Genomic DNA, 21,982 nt, shown 5'->3' on the forward strand with positions numbered 1-21,982 from the left:
TGTTCTCAGCTGCATTTGATTAATATGTATTCAAAAGTTTACGTCCGCACTGTTTATCTATGCTTGTTCTAAATTAAAATCTTTTCACTTTCTTTTAATTTTATTTTAATTATCACATTTTTACTATTTCTTTTGATTGTTTCTTTTAATGTTTTTTATGTAAAGCACTTTGAATTGTCTCTGTACATGAAATGTGCTATACAAATAAACTTGCCTTGGTACTTGATAAACAAAAACAGAATTAGGACAATATTTACAATTAAATGGAAAATAGATTATTAAAACAAAAACTTCTTGAAATTAAATAAAAAGTGAACAAGTGAATGCAAAACAGTCGACAAACCAAAAGAAACAAGGAACTATGATACAAAAATTAATACAAAATATTTAACTATTAAAAAAAAAAAACAACTGATAGAAATAGAAATTTTGAAGATACAGAAAAGTTTCAAACAAGAGTGGAAATGTCGATATCTGCGGGCCGGTATTGATCCAATACCAACTTGAGATCGATACTATCAATATTTTGGCTCAATTGACCCAGCACTGATTCCAATAGATACCCAGCCAGCAAGGCCAAGTGGGCCCCATATGGTTCAAAAGTGGGCAGAAAATGTGGACCCCAAATGGGTTTGTCCACAGTTTCTGTGGTGGTCCCACCTCTGTCTGCCCACATTGGATTAAGTGGACACTCAGTGGGTTGGCTCGCTATGCTACCCAGTTGCTCTGTGGACAGTGGAACTCGCTAGTTTGCTACAGCAGAGCTCACTAGCTCTCTACGGTGGAGCTTGCTACAGTAGAGCTCGCTAGCCCGATACAGTGGAGAAATGGAAATTTTGCTGATACAGATAAGTTTGAAACTAGAGTGGATATATTGATATCTGCGGCCCGGTATTGATCCAACACCAACTTGAGATCGATACTATTAATATTTTGGAGCAATCTGCCCAGCACTGATTCTAAACCTCTGAGCAGCAGCCAGTCCTCTCCTGAAATGATGTTTTCAGCTTCATATTGTCCATCAGGCCAAATGTCAGTCAAAGGTTCCCATCAGAACCGCTCACCTGCTCTTTCAGTCACTCTTGTACTTCTACTTTCAAAAGCTCGCTGAAAGACTTTTGAGCAGCTTCCTGAACTGAAACATACTGACTACAACAACTTAACCCTTTACCACCGGAGCTCCAGTATTTGTTTTTTGATTTACTGTAAATTTCAACGGTTAACACAACAATTCCAGCTACATTCTGCAAGAATTACTGTGTTAACAGTTGAAAAGTTAGACTATGTCAAAGATTTTGTATTTTGCATAATTATGCTGATTCTTATGTGTTTGATTAATGTTTTGCATGTACAGACCTTTAGAAATGGGGCCCGGGTCATGACTCGTGGCTCGCCCCCCTGTGTGTGTTTACTAGGTCATGTCTATCTACTGCTGTGTGGTTTTCAACATCACAGGTTTTTATGCAGTTGGAGACCTCAGTGAACTCTGAAGAAACACTGTCTGACCTCTGACGTGGCTGCAAGTTTGATCAAAGTCTTAAATGGAAATTTATTCAATCATTTATCTCTCGAAATCAAGCCTGGCTTCAAAACAAGCGAGTAAAAACCTGGTTCTGGCATAATAAGAAATTCGTAAGATTGAAAAGAGAGGCACTGCAAAAATAGAGTCCCATGCACCCAAAAAAACACACACACTGTATATATACAGTGGGGATCGAAGGTTTTGGCACCCCAGGCAAAATGTCTTAGTACTGTGCATGAAGAACTCAAGGAAAGATGGAAACATCTTCTAAAGGCATCAGTTTACAAATGAGACATTCTTTTAACATGTCAAAACAAATTATAGGCTTTATTTCCATCATTTACCCTTTCAAAATAAAAGAAAACCAAATAATGGTGTGTGCAAAAGTTTTGGTGCATTGAGTTAGTACCTTACTGCCCCCTTTGGCAAGTATCACAGCTTTAAAGGCTTTTTGTAGCCAGCCAAGAGTCTCTAAACACTTGGTTGAGTTATCTTGGTCCATTCTTCTTTACAAAAGACTTCCAGTTCTTTGAGACTTCTGGGATGTGTGTTACTCTGCTCTGTTCAGGTCTATCCATAGATTTTCAATGATGTTGAGGTCATGTGATTGGGAAGGCCACTGCAAAACCTTCTGCCTCCTAATGTAAGAGAGCATGGATTTTGAGGTGTGTTTAGGATCATTATCCATTTGGAGAAACCATCCTCTCCTCAACTTTTTCACAGATGACATCAAGTTAGTGTCCAACATTTGCTGACATGTTGTGGAATCCATTCTTCCTTCTGGTGAAACGTTTCCTGTGCTGCTGGCTGCAATACAAGCCCACAGCATGATTGATCCCCCCCATGCTTAAAGGTTGGACAGAGGTTCTTTTCATTAAACTCTGTACCCTTTCTTCTTCAATCGTACCTTTGCTCATTGCAGCCAAATCTTCCATTTGAACTGGGTCGGTTCACAGATCTTGTTTCTAAAATGCATCAGGCTTGTTTCTATGTTCATTTAACAAATTCAGACGTTGAATTTTGTGGTGAAGACATACAAGAGGTTTTCTTCTGATGACTCTTCTATAAAGAGCATATTTGTACAAGTATATCCAGACAGTAAAACAGTGTAGCACAACTCCAGAATCTGCAGGTCTTTCTAGAGGGATCAAACATGGGTTTGGACTTGCTTTTTCACAATCCTGCAGCTTCCACTCTTCCTGTTGTCTGACATTTCTTAATGACATTCTGAACAGAGGATATTGGCATCTGAAAAAGGCATCAGTTTATATTTATATTAGAGCTGTCAGGTGATTAAATTTTTTTAATCGTGATTAATCGCAATGTCCTGAATTAACTCGCGATTAATCGCAAATTAATATGTGGCCTTATTTTAAGGAAAAAAATGTGGAATTTAACAGTTTAACATTTTAGCAGTTTAAAAATTTAACAATTTAACAGTTCTACATTAATTATGAAAACAAGAATAATAAAATTAATAGTTTTCATCAGAAATACTTTATTTTGTAACATTGTATTGAGATAAACTTTCTTAACAATAAAAGGCTGTAACATAAAATGCCTAACAAAAGCCCAAGTGCAAGTGAAGGGCATTTTAAATTCAAAACTTCAATCAACGTTCAGTAAAATAAAATAAAAAACATCAAAAATAAAATTTCCATAACACTTTCATGTTCATTTTTTGTCAGGACCAAATCTTTTCCTCCTCTGCTGAACTGCAGTAATAAATGAAATAGAGATTTATCATTTCCAATGAACTTTAGTTTTTAAAACATTAAAGACTGAGAAAAGCGGGATACACTGTGGATAGTTTGACATTCTGTTACTGCCGCCGCGTTCTCTGGCTGCAGCTCGATGCAGCGACGTGTCCAGCGGAGCTCACGCCATGAATATGCCGGCAGACAGACCGCTATGCTGGGGCTGGATCACGCTTAAACCTCCAGAACATTTAAAACGTCCCCCGGTGCGCTTGCTGTTCGGAACGTCGGGGGTCCGCAGCTCTCGGGACGCGGCGCCGGACGCGAGCCGGTACCACCAGACGTGGTACTGGACGCGAACCAGAGCCTGGTTAGGGTGCAGGAGCTCTCCAGGTCCTAGCGCCAGCCGGTTCTAGCTAGCAGCTCGGTGGTTGTAGACCCGCCCGTGATCTAGTGAGAGCAGCCGGTGAGTTAGAGGGCGATGAGGGACGCCCGCGCGCGCGGTATGGAAAGGCACGTATGAGAAAAATCCGCGATTAATGCGTCAAAAAAATTGTCGGCGTCAAGCACATGTCAGATTAACGCGACAAATCTGACAGCCCTAATATATATATATGTACTTAGAGGAACTGGACCTTCTGGTAATTTTGAGTTTTAGAATGGGTGGTAGAGGCTAGCAGAATACACCACTGTGACTCTACATTTGTTAGCATTATAGCAGCTCTGGCTCTCTATGGTTTTGTACCAAACTACATAAACATGCTAATTCCACGTGTTTTATTTTTAACAATTGAAAATATTTTCAGGCCAAGAGTTCCTGGCCCCCCCTAGAAAATAATAGCCTATATTTTACAACATAAACCCAAACATTTTACAGCCATAATTAGTCTTTTGTTTAAAGAGAGGAGGATGCAATGAAGGAAGATAAAGCTGGTAGGAAGGCAACTTAAGAAAGTGTAATGAAAGCCAGAAATATGGTACTAAGTAACCCGACAGCTGCTGAGTCTTTCATATGGTGAGCTGTTGTGTAGTTTCAGTTTAAACTGTTCATTTTCAGTGTGTCTTTTATTTGGCTTGTTCATTTGTAGAAGATCCATTCACAGCAGGGGTGTCAAACTCAATCGCACAAGGGGCCATAATCCAAAATAAAAAATAGGTCACAGGTTGAACAAGATAAACATTTACTGAACACTCTAAAACTACATTTTTAAAACTTTAAAACCATCACGTTTTAACATAATTATGAACAAGATATATAGCATTACCTGCGATAATTCTAGTGTGAATGAATTTGGCCGCTGAAAATGCTGAAGCTAATAGCTGAAATCACTAAAGCTGATAGCCAGCCAAAATATTAGCTAAATGGTGAATTAGCAAAAAAAAAAAAAAACAAACAAAAGAAAACACGTTAGCCAAAACGGCTAGCATGTAGCTGTAAAAATAGTTATACTTCAAAATAGCCTAAAAAATGAAAAAAAAAAAAACTAAATTGGCCAAATAGCTAGCGTGTAAATATTAGCCCAGCTCCAAAACAGCCTAAAAAAGCCTGAATTAGCTAAAACAGCTAGCATGTAGCTGAAATATTAGCTGAACTCCTAAACAGCCTAAAAAATTGAAGTAAATGCTAAAATAGTCCAGAAAGCTAGCAGAATGCCATTTTTTAATACTTTAAAACGGCAGGAATATTGTTCTAGAATAAATCAACTTAAACCTTAAATAACTTTCAATTTGCTCTCCATAAAAAACATGTATTGTTAAAATTTTACAAGTTAAATAAGTTAAATCAGCACAAGATAACATCGGGCCATTAATAACAACAAAATAAAATGATCTGGAGGGCCGGATCCGGCCCCTGGGCCTTGACTGTGAATTACAGGATGAACCCGTGTCAGGGCTTCATGGTGGAGTAGTGGTTAGCACTCTTCCATCGCAGTGAGAAGATCCTGACTCAAACCCCAGCTGGGTCCTTCCTGTGTGGACTTTGCATGTTCTCCTCGTGCACGTGTGGATGATCTCCGTCCACGCAGGTTTCCTCCTACAGGGCAAACACATGTCATGGGTTCACAGGAATCTTTTTTCTTGTGCATGTTTGAAGCAAAGATTTCATATCATTGATGGTCTCTGTGATCGTCTCCTGCTGATGGACTCGTTGGTGGGTGATGTGGGGGTGTCCAGCTACTGTCAATGATTAGTATTCAGTCGTCTTCCTCCCTCTCCTCCATGGGCTCCTCCCTCCCTCCATCCGTCCCCGCATGCCTCCCTGCTCTGAGCGTCCGTCCAGTCGCCTGTCAGCCCTCAGCTTGTGAGCAGCCACGTCCTTCTCGGCTGAGAAAAGCCTCTTTAGCTGGAGCGCCGGTGGCGGCGGCCTCTGTAATCCTTTAAGAAGCGTCAGCAGACTGCAGGTAAAGTTCCTCACAGCTGCAGGACTCTTGTCCTCTTCTTCCATTTGGAGGAGTCACAGGTGCGTTTGGAGACCCACTTTGACGTAAACCTTTGTGTGCTTGTTGGTTGAAGAACAAGCAGCTCAGGCTCTGAAACATCTCACGTTCCTGCAGTTGCTGGTGAGATGGCCTTCAGCGACCTGCTGGAGGAGGTGAGAAAACTTCTCTGCTGCTGCTGTGCAGGTGCTGCAGGCGTCTAACTTGCCGTTTCTGTGTTGTTCCTCACTGTGGTGGTCAGGTGGGGGGGTTCGGCCGGTACCAGTGGCTCCATGTGACTCTCATCAGTTTGCCTGGTTTGATGATGGCCAGTCAGAACCTGCTGAACAACTTCGTCTCCGGGATCCCTGCCCACCACTGCAACCTGCCAGCCAATCACAGCTCACACAACCTGTCGCTCTACAACCAGGTAACACCTTACCGGTTATGTTCAAACCAAAGATCATTATTGGAGAAACGTTCCACAAACCAAAGCTCCTTTATTTTACTGAACCAACCCTGCCAAAGCGTCAAACCACCACGCTCTACCCGCTGCCTCAAAAGGCTTTTATTCAATCTCACCCCCTGAGCTTAAAGGTGGACCAGCAGCTGCACCAGAACCAGAACCAGAGACGATCTGTGAATGATATGAAACAAAGAGACAGACAAACACTGGAACATCTGTAACGCTATGCACACACCAGGCATGTGTCACACGTTCAAGAGCGTGCTGAACACGGGTTCTTGATCGTTTTAGCATACAGTGTTCACTATCCTATGCTAGCACACGTACTTACAGTCCGTAGAGTCTTAGTGCAAAAAGTCAAAGCTATGCAAATCCTGCAAGTCTTCCTCCGGTTTTCCTTCTTTCTTTCACAGCTCTATTCCAATTTATAAGGATGTAAGTAAAGTTTATTTGTATAGCACCTTTCTCAGAGATGAGTCACAAAGTGTTTCACAATAAAAGAAATCATAAAATATAACCACAATTTAAAAAAGTAATAAAAGCATAAAAACAAGAATAATCAGCCATAGTAAAGGAAAGCAAAAATAGCAAAATACATTTTTAAACGTACATAAAACACAACTAGTCAGCCAGAGAGCATGATGTTCATTAGGAGCATCAAGCTCCTAAATGATAGAACGTGGATAAATGGATAAAGTTCACCAAAGTCCTAAAAATGGAAAACTACCATGTTTGATTTCTTGCTTATTGGCACAGGGTTCATTTTATTTTGAAGGAAACGTATGGGCTGCTGTCAAAAGTAAAAGAAGTTAAAATGGTTGTATAAAGAAAATTATATTAATTCAGTTATTATAATTATTTAAAACATACTTTATATAAATAAATGGCCACAAAAATATAGAGTGTATTTTTCTGAACAGTGATTTTGCGGCTCTTACTCGGTTTTGGTCAGTGAAAACTGGAGCGAATGGCTCTTTCAGAATCACAGGTCGCAGACCTCTGGCGTAGACTTCATTGGAAGCGGTTGTTGGAACGCTCGTTGCCGAGGCGTGTGTGAATGTAGCTTTGGGCAGACTAGTCAGTAACTGCCACATGACGTCTCTGTTCATTGATGAGAGGAGCAGCTAGAGAGCAGGTGTGCTGTCAGGAAGGTGAGGCAGACACCAGCCCATCCTGTAGGAATCAGCACAGGTAGCAGCATGGTCGGGGTCACATGACTTAACCTTTCAGCTTTATCAAACAGGAAAAACTGAAAAGACAGAGCAGGTGTCTGCCTCCAAGCCTACAAAGATCAGCCTGATTCCCGAAGGTTCTGCCTCCATTCTAGATCAGGACATTCAAGGACCGACTGGTAATCCTGCAGGCTGAGAACAGAGTGTTCCGTCTGGAAAACCTGGAGCTATGAGCACTTTAAGAGATGATGGAGCTTTTCCCTATGAGGCTTCGTATGTTGGTAACAGAATCAGACCCTAAAGACAGGACCCAAAAGCGTCCTGCTCTGTGCTTTTTGACATTTTTAGTGTTTAGACAGACTGAGCAAAACGTGATGTAAATGAGAACAAACCCCGCTGACTTCAGTTCTGTCAGAGCTTGAATGAACCAAGTCCTGACCCTGCAGCTGCTGAGAGGGAGGAGGGACGAGTCAAGCAGGTCATTACCCCCCCGAGTGACAGCTTGGAACAGACAGCTGCAGGTTCCCTCTCACATCAGGCTGTGGGGTTTCACAAACACCACGAGGAAAGTCGAGGTTGCTCCTCATCTTTGACGTTTTCTCTGGATCATGATTTTTAACTCTGGTCTGCCATCCTGGGTCCAAGTGTGCGTTTCCTTTAATGGGTGATTGTTCATAAAATCTAAACTTGTTCACATTTCTCCTGTAACAGACACTCACAATCATTAGCACTGACAGAGTAGTCCTAACAGAAGGGAACATTGATCGGCCAAACAGATTCTCCACAAAAAGAATACTTACTTTTTTTTAACATGTATTTATTTATTTTCTTTTTTCATGAATTAAGAGGTATGATCTGTTTCACTCAGTCAGGATAACCTGATTGTTGACCATTTCAACCCCCCACCCCCCACCCTCAGTGAGCCAAATGTCAGGCAGCAAATAAGAAACATTTCTCATTAATGTTTGCCCAAAACAAGACAGAAAAGGGACTGAGAGCTTTGGCCCCAGCATGACAAGAACAGGTCGTTCTGCTCCAGAGTCTGAGGATGTATTCGGACTGGACACATTTGGTTGTCTTAACGTGAATCCGAGTTTGTTTTCCCGATGGCTGATGTTATTCGGACATAAATACGAGCGAGCAGCACGAAAACCTATGGAAAACCATGTTGGTCACACCTAAAACGTGTGGCCAACGTGCACGTTGCTGAATTGCGTGCACACATTTACGTGTGTCCAAGCGCAATACCTGATGTAAATTCATGTTGGTCACACGTTTCAAGTGTGTAATAGATAAAGAATCAAGAATGAGTCCCACCCAATGTCTGTTAACTGACATAAAAATGAGACATTCTTGTAGTATTTAAAAATTTACTTTACTCAAAAACTGTACAGTAAAAATACTTCATGTTTTCAGTGGTAGTACTCTTTGAAGTACAAGGTAGGTCTGTAAAGAAATGGTGATGTACTAAATTTAAACTTAGGAATAAGTCTCAACCAAGGTCTGTTAACTGAGTTAAAAATGAGACATTTTTATGGTTTTTTAGATGTGTATTTCTCAAAAACCATCTCGTAAAAATGCTTCATATTTTCAGTAGTTGTACTCCTTGAAGTACAAAGTAGGTCTGTAAAGGAATGTTGATGTACTAAATTTACAATCAAGATATCTCAGCCAAAGTCAGTTAACTTTTGTCCTTTGTTGAACTTTTTATGATAATTCATAAGTTGATTTCTTAAAAACTATACAGTAAAAATGCTCCAGGAGAAATTTTGTTTAACGAACTAAGTAGGTCTGTAAAGGATTTATAATGAACTCAGTTGATTATTGGGATTCATTCACAGCCAAAATTAACTAATTTTATATCAGTGCTACAAGAGATTATGTGATTGGTTTTCTAAAAAACAAAAAAACAGTAATGCACAATTTTAAATAATTATCATATGCTTTAATAACAACAACAACATTCACAAAGAGCAATAATATCCCATTTCCTAAAGGCTTAAGGATTTTCCAGCGAGCACGGACTTGATACCGAAAGTTTTGTATGAAACTTGCAGAAAAAAATCCAGTGACGGCTGATTTAACCACGGAAATGGGAACGGCAGCTCCTTGGATCGTGGTTAAAGACTGCACAAGCAAAAGGATGGGGGGCGGGGCTGCTCATACCTTCCTGGCGGGCTCTAAAAGAAGTGCAACCAAGAAAATAGTTTTGCACTGGCCGCACGTGGTTTGAACATTACGTGCGAATAGACACTTTCTTTCCCGATAATTCGATAATCCAGAATACATCCAAGCGGACCCTAGTCTAGGACCAGGAACCGCTCTCTGACCCATCTTTGGAGGTGGTCTCTGGTCGGTTCCACTCAGAATGAGCTCGGGTTCACTCTGAGTTTCCTCAGTCTGAATACAATCTGTGCTCAGAACGGTACAACTGAACCAAAATGGAGACCGTAGCCAGCTATTATGGGATAAAAACCATTGACTGCATAAGAGAAAACTGAGCAATCCCCCCCCCCTGGCATTCCAAACAGTGAGTACCTGCTAGCTCAAGGAAGTCAAAATCCCAAAGACTTCCATAGAGAAATAAACAACTTTTGGTTAGTCATTCTTTTGGTCAGAATAAACATGTATCGCGGAAAATGGCAACTGAATTGACTTCATTTTGCTGGAGCCGGTTCTATGGGTGATATCATACCCGCTCTGTCCAGTTCTAGAAACACTGTCCATGATGTACGCAGAGTAACAGAGCACCAGAGAGACACAGCAAATCAATGACGTGTGTTCACCTGAATGTAACCCAACGTTTAACGTGATACATATTGCTTCTCGCTGTTTTCCCAACAATCTATGTGTCACAAACACTTACCAGTGTACCTTCTTAGCCATCGTCTCCTCGGTAACAGTCTCACAGCATGTCTTCACCATACTAAAGCAGCCGTAAAAAGTGTTGAGGTTGACATCGATACAGACGTTCAATATTATTCAGTGAAATATAAAGAAAAGCGCAGGACCTTCATTACTCTTTGTCTCGGTGCTTTGCCCCGCCTTCATAATTCCTGGCCAATGACTGAAGAAATATTTAGTCATATCGTTTTGTTTCACAAGCTGTGGTGTGGAACAGAAATGCCTAAATACTCGAGACTTAGTTAACCGAACTCAGTGCAGATCCACAGACTTTTACGGTCTGGATACTCCCTCAATATCAGTCATTGTCTGTATAAGTGAGAACTGGACATAACAAGTGTTGAAGTCCCCATAGGAAATCCATTACCTCCAGCCCTCATGAAATCAGGCCAGAGCCTTCGCCGTCACTTCCTGAAACGTCTACCGCCATTTTGCAACCGATTGCAACCCATCGACAGCAATTAGTCCGAGTCGGTCTGAGTCACGTTTTTAGAGGAACTACTGTCACCAATCAGAAGTGAGCTTGTTCCAGCTTGTTTAAAGTTCACAGCTCTCCTACTGAAAGCAGCTGGGGAGAAGGACCCCACTTTTAATGTAAACATGCCAAGGATAGCACAAGGGTGAAAAATATCACGTGACTTCTGCAGCTCATCTCATGTCCTCGTATTTCCAGCGGAATTTTTCCAGATTTGTAGATTGACAGTTTTGTCTTTCAGGTTGATGAGAAGCAGCTCCTGAGAGCTTTCATTCCTCCAGACCCTTCAGGGAACAGACTGGACCGATGCATGAGGTAACTAACTTTCCAGGCATGTTCTTTCCCATCACTTTCTTCTTTCCAATGCTTCCTCTTTACCTGGTCTTCAGGTACGTGCAGCCGCAATGGCACCTGTTAACCACTAACAGCTCTGCCAATGTTAGTGGGCTCCAGACTGAAGGTTGTGTGGATGGATGGACCTTTGACCAGTCAGAATTTATTTCTACCACCGTTTCTGAGGTAGCCGAAACGATTCTGTGTGATGATGGGTTTTGATGACTTGAATGTCCACATATAGCATTGGAGATGTCTGATTTTGCGCCTCCACCATGTTTCCAGTGGGGTCTGGTGTGCTCCCTGCGCCCCCTCAAGCAGATGATTCAGTCCATTTATATGGGTGGAGTTCTAACAGGTGCCATAATCTACGGCGGCCTTTCAGACAGGTCAGACTCTTTCCTTTCATTTTGGTTACCATTAGCTTTCCACAAGTTTTGGTAAACATCTGGGTCTAAATCTCTGTTTGTTTTTCAGGTTTGGGAGGCGATCGGTCCTCATTTGGTCCTACCTGCAGATAGGCCTACTGGGCTGCGGCTCTGTGCTCTCTTCTTCGTTCTCAGTCTATTGCGTTTTTCGGTTTCTAAATGGCATGGCTGTGTCTGGAGTCATCCTCAATGGCTTCTCATTAAGTATTTATCTGTCCACCTTTTGGTTTTATCACCTGTCTATGCTTGAACCTGTCTGACGGTCTGCCTGTCTCTCTGCCTTCAGAGGTGGAGTGGATCCCAACCAAAACAAGGACAGTTGTGGGCACACTCACATCCTTTTTCTTCACATTCGGTCAGATGGTCTTGGCGGGACTTGCCTATTGGCTGAAAGACTGGAGGAAGCTTCAGCTTGCTGTGTCTGCTCCTCACTTCCTGTTTTTTGCCTACAGCTGGTGTGTGTGCAGAATCCTTTGATTGGTCAGAAGGTTGGAATTCCTCAGCTGTGATTCTTGTTTGTTTTCTTTGCTTGGTTAGGTGGTATTCAGAGTCAGCCCGTTGGTTGGTGGTAAACCGTCGGTCTGAAGAAGCATTAAAAAGTCTTCATCGAGTCGCTCGAATCAACGGAAGACCAGAAATCGCCAACAAGCTGACAGTAGAGGTGACTGTCTTTGCCTTTAGCATGGAGGTTTGATCCATTCCATTGGCTGACTTTAGGTCCATGTGACTGCAGGACCTACATTCTCACATGAGGAAAGAAATCGAGTCCAGTCGATCGTCATTTACGGCAATCGATCTGCTGAGGACCAGAGGGATGAGGCGAATCTCCATCTGTCTGGTTGCTGCTTGGTCAGTAAATCCCTCGAGCACCTGCTCTACATCCTGATTTGTTCATTTTACAGTCCAGTAGCATCAGTTTCAGTCATTCCCAAGTATTTTAGGATTCATTAAAATGTCATCTGTGACCACATATGCGCTCGTCCTAGTTCACCTGTGAACCTGTTTGCAGGTTTTCAACCAGTTTTGCATACTATGGTTTAGCAATGGACCTGCAGAAGTTTGGGGTGAGTTGTGACACAGCTGTCCTTCTCCTCTGCTCTTTCCTTCATCTGGGGTTCCTTTGGTGACGTTTTTGCTCTTGGAAACTTAGTCTAAACTGCTCTCTTTATAGCTGATTCACACTGAACTGCCTCACAACTGACTATTGGTTGTTCCAGGTGAGTATTTACCTGATGCAGGTCATCTTTGGAGCTGTAGATATTCCAGCCAAATTGTTTGCTCTGGGCATACTCAGTTACCTTGGGAGGAGGGTATCTCAGGTGTCCTGTCTTTTTTTGTCGGCTGTCATCATCTTTGCCAACATCTTTGTCCCTACAGGTAATATGATTTTGAGGTTTAAAACAACTTCTTGTTGGATCCTAATCTAATTCTGATAACTGTATTTTTTGGACTATAAGTCTGACTTGAGTAGAAGTCGCATTTTGGGAGAGCTTGATTTGACAAAATAGAGGAACAAGAACGGACAATTTACCTTGAAAAACAAATTATATTTAGTGCTGTAATACGGTTATTTTTGGTGTACTTAATTAATCATGACCTGTAATTAATAATCTAATTAATCTATTTTTAATTGAACCTAATAACTGCTGTGAAATGTCTCATTTTGAGATTTGTTCATTTACATTCTTGACATTGTGACAGTAAAAGATTAAAAAAGTAACTCAAATTTGGTTTTATTACGTTTTTGTTACCATAACAGACTTCCAACCTTTACTTTTAAACTTTCAAAGTTGAATATTTTCAATCTCAAACAATTAAAAAAAAAAAAAAAGCAAGAACAAATCATCAGGTCCAAAGTGTGGAAACCATTTCCTTAGCAATCCAAAAAATATTGACCACAAAATTCCTATTGATGTCATGTTACATGTTGGCATACCTCATTCCACCGTTTACCGTCCCATGTGATCAGCCTTCCCCGAACCCCATTACTAATGATAACGAACACCTCGTCGGGATTCATCCCTTACAGCATGGGTGTCAAACTCAATCGCTCAGGGGGCCAAAACAGACCTCAGATCGCGGGCTGAACAAGATAAACATTTATTGAACACTCTAAAATTACATTTTTAAAACTTTAAAAATGCAACTTTTTAACATTAATATGAATAAAAACAGACAGGAATTTTATTCCAGGATAAATCAACTTAAACCTCAAATAACTTTATTTTACTCTCTATAAAAATATGTTTTGTCAAAATTATACAAGTTGAAAATAAGTGCAGGATAACATCGGGTTATTAATGGCAAAATACTAAAATGATCTGGAGGGCCGGATAGAATTACCTGGCGGGCCGGATCCGGCCCCCGGGCCTTGAGTTTGACTCGTGTGAAGTAAACATTTGGAACTTTGTTTTTTATATTTGAGAACGTGACAATAGCTATAGATTAAAAATGAGATTAACGCGATAAAAAAAGTTCTAACTTTTCTGTAATTAATGAATGCTGATTAACGCTAATTTGACACCCTTAATTCTAATAACTTAATATATAACAGTGGTGGACTGAATATAAGTACGCTTCACTGCCATAACACAATGATGCTAATTCAGCTTCAGACAGTAAGAGTCTAGTTTATTAGCTCAACATATGAACAATTATCACAATAACTGTAGCATAAAGAACATGCTAACATGTCAACTAATCGATTTAAATCATTAAATCTACTGAATTCTTCGTCCAGGGGGATGCTTTGCAACAATTCAGCCAAGTCCGGCGTGAGCTGAAGCAGTGCTTCTTCTTCTATGTTGCTGTCAATAGTAAATACTGCGATATATATACACACCTACGGCGCCCTCTAGTGATTGTTGCTATTTATTTCTAAAATCCCAAATAAGTTGCATCTCCGACAAAACAACGCAAGAAAAAAGGACTTATACTCCAAAAAACATGTTTTTTTTCGATATTATCCCTGATTGGACCCTTACCTTGCTGTTAATCTGATCTCAAAGATTTGTTTTTATCCCAATGATTCTGTTAGTCTGTTGACTTTTATCACAATTCATGTCAGATGTCCATCTGATCTGGGTTCTGATCCATCTCCAAACAGACATGCAGACCCTCAGGACTACCCTTGCCTGTCTCGGTAAAGCCTTTACTTCTGCATCCTTTACTACAGTCTATCTGTATACTGGAGAGCTGTACCCAACTGTCATAAGGTGATACCACAAACTCCACAACCCAATAGAACTCTTCTGCTCATCGCTATTAGTTCTGACCATGCTGATCATGTGTTTGGCACCACGCTTTCAGGCAGACAGGAATGGGCTTCGTTTCTACCATGGCAAGGGTGGGCAGCATGGCAGCTCCTGCCGTCCTGATCCTGGATGAGGTAAGGCTTCGGATTCCAACCTTCCATTGCCAGAACAGGAAAGAAAATGAAATGACGTTGAACTGAGGAAGGGATGGGGTTTGGGGAGGAGTGTGAAAACCAAAAACTCCCTCTGGCGGTTTACTGAGATGGAATTTGTCTTTCTTTGCTGATCATAGCAGTGATACAGAAGCTGATGCTGACAGACATTGATGTCCCACTTCCCCAGGTCTGGCCTGCTTTACCCAGCATTGTGTATGGTGGTGCTGCAGTTCTGGCTAGCGGTTTTGCCTGTTTCCTCCCGGAGACTCTCAACGTACCACTGCCTGACACAGTCGAGGATGTAGAGGAGAAATGGTGAGCTGACACAAACACAAACTGACAAAATCTTTATTAGCTATTAGGGCTGCTTTATTAATCCTTTAACACCAGAGTATCAGCTCCAGTCTTTACACTTTGAATTACCACAAATCTTGAATCCTCCACTGACATCAGGGATCACCAACCTTTATGAAACTCAGGGCTACTTCATGGCTACCATTTTGAAATAACAAATTTTGCTTAGTTTGCAAGCAAGGAAAAATCAGTATTCAGCACCTAATTAATCTCAGTGATTGTTACATTCCAGATGATCTCTTACATTTCATGGGAAAAATGTCCCATTTTCACTTTGTTGTACCATGTTTATCAATTAGGTAATGTTAAAGAAAAATCAAGGTACACATTTTAGATGAGTCCTGTCCAGTTTTGAACTAATGACCAAAGCTGCAGCGTTTTTAACTAAAGTAATGATCTTTGAACTGGAGAAGGCCAGAGGTCACCTAAACTTATTTACAGGGGCCATACCTTGATTTGCTTAAGCCTTTCAGAGTAAACTATATCCATATAAATGATCATATATTACCTTCAGAACACTAAACAACAAATTATTTATGAAATATGAGTCATCTTTGTGGACCGCCTTAATACCCAGAAGTAAAATGACTCGATTTCTGAGGCTCCGCCTTTCGCTAATTGTCCTGCCCATTTCACAACGTCATCCTTGAGCCTGCCCATAGACCAATGAGCCTCCCTGAGCCACGTGACTAAAGATCTCTTCAGTCATTGGCCAGCAGCTATGGGGCGGGTCAAAACAGAAGAGAAAAATGGATGCGCTGCGTCTGCAAATGCTTGCCAGGATTTTTCTCTTATTGAAACTTTGTATTTTCTGATGGATTTTGATCGTCTGTATGAAGGCCAGATCCAACACTTTTACTGCTGCTTTGGTACCGCGGAGTAATCCTGCATGACGGTTACTGGTGAAGTGAATCAATGTGGATCAATGTGGATCAATGTGGATCAATGTGGATCAATGTGGATCACGTTAAAAGTTGTTTAATTGAGCATGAATTAATCCAACCACATTTGAATGAGTTTCCGTGTCTCATCATTGTGGTGTTATGACATTGTTTTTAAGAGAATTCTGTTGAAACTACAATAGAGCTATAAGATGACGTCACGGGAGCAGCCTGCGTGCGTGCCGCGTAACGAGACACAGAAAACCAAGTTATACGTTTTTGAGTGGCGTTAAAATAAACGTTCTAACAAGTAAACAGTTGGACCAAGTATTTCCTTTTGACTAACATGACAATCTAATGCTCATGTTCATATTCAGACTGAGGAATCTCAGAGCAAACAGTCTGATTGAAAATGAACCGAGACCACCTTGAAAGATGGGTTCGAGAATGATTCCTGGTACAGGAGGGTAGTTATCCCATCCTTGGATACACATTCTGGCGGCAGGGGATAACTACCACAGCTCCACAGAGAAGGTGGGTGTGTGTTCTTTGTAGTCTGGGGGTGGAGCTTACAGGACAGATTCTTCCTGGAGGGGCCGGTTCACATTGTGCTGACGTCAGCATGATACCACGTGCTCGTTTTTGTGTGTATGGGAGGGGCTGCTGCAGACAGTCCAGGTTTTTAGAGGATTACTCTTAAATGCATAAACAGATCAAAATGCTGCTTTGGGGTTCTTTATAGAAAGGAAGGAACAGTAAAATGCATTTAAAACCTGAAAAAGTAGAATTTACATGGTATGACCCCTTTAAAGTTCATGTATCATGAACATATTTTTAATACGTTTTAATATTTGAATCTATGTAAATGCAAGGGGAATTAAAAATAAAATAGCAACAGAATAAAATAGAATTTTAGACGCAGCTCACAGGTGAGTTATGCTATTTAGAAGAGACCTGTGGGCAACTTGTGTGGTCCTGGGGGGCAACCTGGTGCCCATGGGCAGCAGGTTGGTGACCCCTGCTCTACACAATTAACGTAATTCCAACGGATTCTGAGGCTGAGAAAGGCTTTACTAAAGTAAAGTGTTGCATTTCAGTCCAAAGCTGCTTTTCTCTACATCAAAATGCTTTTGAATTATGCTCATGGATCAAAGAATTACTATAGATAAAATGACATCACAGGTTTTTTGCTGTTGCTGGCGGCAGCTCTAGTGTTAAAGGGTTAACTCCTCCATGAATCTGAGCCATGCCATGGTTCTATGACGGTCTTCAAAGAAAACAAGAGTGAGGACCTTATCAAAGCAGTTCAATTCTTTGTGTGGTTAAAAAAGCCCAGACTTTAGGCTATAGCTAAGCTAAGTCTGATCATAAAGGTCGGGTACCATTGTTCTGTAGCATCTAACAAATACTAGCATGCCAAACAAAAGTCTAACCTGGCAGTTACAAGCCAAGGAATATAGATGAGTCTTTACATTCTTCCTGAAACTACCCACTGAGGACGTCTGCCTAACACGAGGATGAACAGCAAACAATTTGTCCTTCAAGCACTCAGTTTTGATGCACTTCCAGAAGTAACATCCTCACACCAAAGAGTTTGAACCCAAGCATTTTAGAAAAAGAGTTCAGCAGCAAGGACTTTCTAAAGTTGATTATCATCCCTTTAGTTTATGTTGTGTTTAATTTCAATCTAAAGGTTTTGCTCCTATTAACAGAAAGTCTAACATTGGACTATGCTCTGGTTATTATTGATATATCAATGATTTTTACTCTAAAATGCAACAGCAAAAAGTACCATCTGGTGCTTTCTTGTGCTTGTCTCAAGTTCAGGTAAGTGCAGAGGCTTGTCATATGGCATAAAACTAAAGCTAAATCCATCATGCCGATCATAAACCCAACTTGGGTAACACCAGATCAGTTATGGCTCATCTTAACAACAACTGCCAACTGTAATGTTGACATAAAGAATGCTGGAAGAAACTTTGTCCAAGAAGGAGAGGAGGAAGATGCGTTTGTAGACAGAAAGAGAAAAAGAAAGGTAGAAATGAAGGCCTTAGGAACTTTAAATGTACCAGGTTTGACAGAGAAACTTGGCCATTATGGAAGAAGAAAAGTAGATATCTTTTATGTTCAAGAAACCAGCTGGAAAGAGAGCAACGCTTATAAAACAGGATCAGCTTAGGCTGTTTCATCATGGTGTGGATGGAAAGAGGAACAGATGAGGAAAGATCCTGAAGGAGGAGTTTGCTAAGAATATTCTGGAGGCGAGGAGAGGGTCAGATAGGGGGATGACTGTCACAAACGGGCAGACAGCTGGTTCCACTTGCAGCAGGTTTATTAGTTCAGAAGCAGCTAAAAGTTCACAAAGCTAAATCAGGGTCAGACAGGCAGAAGTCAATCACGAGCATGGGATCATCCAAGAAGAGACTAGAATTGTTAGAGCCCAGGCGAGGGTCAGGGCAGGCAGCAGGCAATCAGAGAATTAGCTGGGTCAGAAACAGAAGATCAGGTCCAGATAGAAACTCCCAGTAATGCAGGCAGAGTGGCACAAACAATACTTCACACTCTGAGGCTCTGAGCAGTGCTTTAGAAACAGGTGGGTAATTGTCAGGTTGGAGTCAGGTGAGTGGCATCCAGGGACTGTGTGCTGGGGCTGCTGGGAGATGTAGTTTCTTCAGTACTCTGGAGATGGCTGGCTCTGACTCCTGACAATGAGTCTGGAAGTTGAAGGTGATGTCGAATGTTGTCAGTAGTTATAACCCGTCCATCTTTATATTCTATATATTTTTAGACCAATCCCAATAAAAATGATGTTTTTGGTGTTTTTAACATGTTCCTGATCCATTTTTTGGAAAATGGAGGACAAATATAGAGAAAAAGTAAGATTAAAATTGTGTTTCTGAGTATTTCTTTATTCGAATTTCTTTGAATTAAGAGCAATCGTTTTTTTTTTTTTCTTGTTTTTTTTTTTTGCTACGCTAATGTTGGCTTGTGGTTGTGAGGGACTGTAAGCTAGTGGGAGAGATTGTAGACAAAGGCATGCTAGAATGTCAATGTAGGGTTACTTCTACGCCAACAGACCCGCCCACAACACAGAGGTGAATTTCTAATGAACTCTTGCAGCTCTGCAGAAATTATGTCCTGGAAAATGACACAGATTTATAGATTTAGTGTGTGTATGTGTTTAAGTGTATGTAGTTGTGTATGTAGGATTTGTATCTATGAATTGGAGAAAGTTTGTTTGTGACCTTAGAGCTTTTCCTGGTACTTCAATACTTTTTAAATTCACAGATAAAAAAATGACCCATAAGACAATCACTGTACCTTTGATAGTGGTGTACAGCCCACATGTACTGTAAACCAAAAAAAACAAAGCATCACCTTTGGGGTCTCTTCTTTTTTTTCTGTATTATAATACTTTTCGATGTTTTTACAATTGTTTTCTTCTGATAATGAATTAGGTGTTACTCGCTAACCGTGTATCAACATTCATGTGTTTAGGTCAAAAGGAGGATTCAAATTTAGACTGAAAGAAGGAAGGACAAAGGAAGGCGGAGCCTCGGTCAGTGACACGTGCCAGCAGGGAGGGGTGGCCACAAAGGAGGCTCTTCCCTTAAAGGAACTGAAGGAGACAGAAGAAATTGGTCTTAATGCGCTCTGACCAATCATGAGTCCACATGAGGATCCTGGACGTCCCTGAAGCTGACCAATCAGATGTGGTGTTCAAAGTGCCTTTTTAGTCGTAGAAATGTACTAATGATGCAAAGAAAAAAATGCATCTAAAAATATTCAGAAAACTGAATAAGCAATGAGTAATTACAAACTGATGGATTTACTGCATGGAAACAGAAGCAGACACCAAAAATGAAACAGTCTGATTTCAGTAGAAATCAAAATAATGCAATTTGAAGGGAAAAAGTGATTAGTACTAATTATAGACATATAATAACCACTGGACAAAGTGAGGTATTGACATCACTCAAAGAAAAGGCCTTACCTCTGGCCCTCGTGAAACCAGGCTAAAGTCGTCACCGTGACTTCCAGATACAGCTGCCACCACTTTGAAACCCGTCAACAGCGATTAGTCCGAGTCGGTCTGAGTCACGTTTTTAGGGGAACTACAGTAGCCAATCATGAGTGAGCTTGTTTGAAGTCCACACCTCGTCCACTGAAAGTAGCTTGGGAGAAGCTGTCAATCAAACATTGGGTGGAGCCAGGGTGACCACATACTTTTACTGAGGCATCTGATTGGCTAGTTTATAACTTGAATAACTTGCAATAAAGAAAACATCTCTTTTAAAAAATAGGATTATAAAGAATATGTTAAGAAGAATGTATCAGAGCATAAGTGGTTATTCTAAAAAGAAAAGTTTGTCAAATAACTGTCTATTTCTCAACAAAAGTTTATGGGATTTTGACTTCAGGATCCAGGTGGTTCTTCCTGTTTGATAGGGGAGAGTTTGAGATGTCCAGTGATTATACAGTCAATGTTATTAACTAATCAAACTTGCTCTGAGAATAACAGTTCAAAATAAAAATATATTGATCAAATCTAAGCATCCTAAGTTTTTGTTTTTCCTGTCTCTCAGAGTGGAATATGGTTTGTCTGCCATTCCTCGATTATTTTTGATCTATTATGTGCAGTTTTAGGGTCCTCTAGCAAAGGACAGCAGATCACTTCTTTCTATTCTTGTCTCATAAACCCCTTATTTTCACCTAAGGTTCTTTACCTTGTTTTTTCTTTCTCTTCTCTAGCTAAATAAGTCTGACTTTTTTCCAAATTAAAAAAAAAGAAAAAGAAAAAAAGCTTTCAGCCTTTCAAAAATCTGGCTGGAGCCAGTGAAGACCCCATCCCAAAACCTCCAGATATCATGGTCAGTCAGTCAGCTGCAGTCTGCGATCTGGTTGGAGGAGTACACAGGTACTAACCTCAACACAGAGGGCTGCCATGTGATTGGCTGATTATGAATCTGCATTAACGAGCAGTTCGGCAGGTGTGCCTAATGAATTGGCCGGTGAGTGGATTTGTGTTGCTTGGTGTGATGTGAAGACCATTTTTCATCGTTATTTTATCAGGCTCGATATAATCCTGGTTTATTAAATCCTTCTAACATGTATTTGACACTTGTAATCGAAACATTTTGGTATGAAATACTGAAAAGAATTCTCCACTTTCAAAACCATTAAAAATCTTTAAAAAAAATAAGGAACTCAATGTAGTATTACTTTGTAATAAGTTATATAATCAAGCTAAATAGGGGATAATGCCCGATAAGGTGTCCATTATAATTATTGATTATGTAATATGTGTCCATTTTATGTATTAGTAGCCGATTGCTTGAAATAAACCATTTCATTCATTCATTCATTCATGATCACATAGACGGTGTGAAGGTTTGAACCATTCGCTGTGAACTCGAGGACAGTTGCTCACAAAGTCTATTAATTTCTGATAATGCACATCTGGCAGGGGATTATTATCATTATACTGCTTAAACCATGATCACCTAAAAGCAAAAAACATAAAATTTAATAATAATACTTTAGTCTTATGCTTTAGGTTTGAGTCGTTTTTCACTAAAAGCAGTCTGTTTTATACGGGGTGATAGACAGATGTCATCATCCAACCAGTGACGTCCAATAGGAGGCTACCTACTGTTTATTCCTTTGTTTTGTTTTTTTACAGTTATTTTTCATTGCTGGAAAATACTTTTGTTTTCCAGAATGTTTCTTTTCTTTTATACAGAAACCGGAAAAGGAATGTACTATCGGACATTGCTGATTGGATGATGACCTTTGTCCATCATGTCAAATGACAGTAATGAAGCCGTACTGGATCTGAAGCAGTACTGGATATGAAGCAGTACTGGATCTGAAGCAGTACTGGGGCCCGTTTCAAAAAGCAGGTTCAACAAATTTAGAGTTCG

At 40.6% G+C, this 21,982-nt stretch overlaps 1 protein-coding gene across 1 annotated transcript; it reads left to right on the plus strand.

Annotated features, from left to right (window-relative positions):
* Positions 1-5,039: 5,039 nt before the first annotated feature.
* oatx (organic anion transporter X) lies at positions 5,040-20,606 on the plus strand. Its single transcript, XM_024264818.2, has 16 exons — positions 5,040-5,621; positions 5,734-5,812; positions 5,899-6,066; positions 10,895-10,968; positions 11,043-11,172; positions 11,272-11,375; positions 11,464-11,618; positions 11,701-11,869; positions 11,952-12,075; positions 12,148-12,263; positions 12,424-12,478; positions 12,632-12,791; positions 14,521-14,629; positions 14,724-14,802; positions 15,011-15,138; positions 19,557-20,606. The coding sequence occupies exons 2-16, from the start codon at positions 5,786-5,788 to the stop codon at positions 19,714-19,716; spliced, it is 1,758 nt and encodes a 585-aa protein (XP_024120586.1). The 5' UTR covers positions 5,040-5,621; positions 5,734-5,785; the 3' UTR covers positions 19,717-20,606.
* The last annotated feature ends 1,376 nt before the right edge of the window (positions 20,607-21,982 follow it).

Source organism: Oryzias melastigma, linkage group LG14 (assembly GCF_002922805.2).
Source record: "Oryzias melastigma strain HK-1 linkage group LG14, ASM292280v2, whole genome shotgun sequence".
In the NCBI taxonomy this organism is placed as follows: Eukaryota; Metazoa; Chordata; class Actinopteri; order Beloniformes; family Adrianichthyidae; genus Oryzias; species Oryzias melastigma.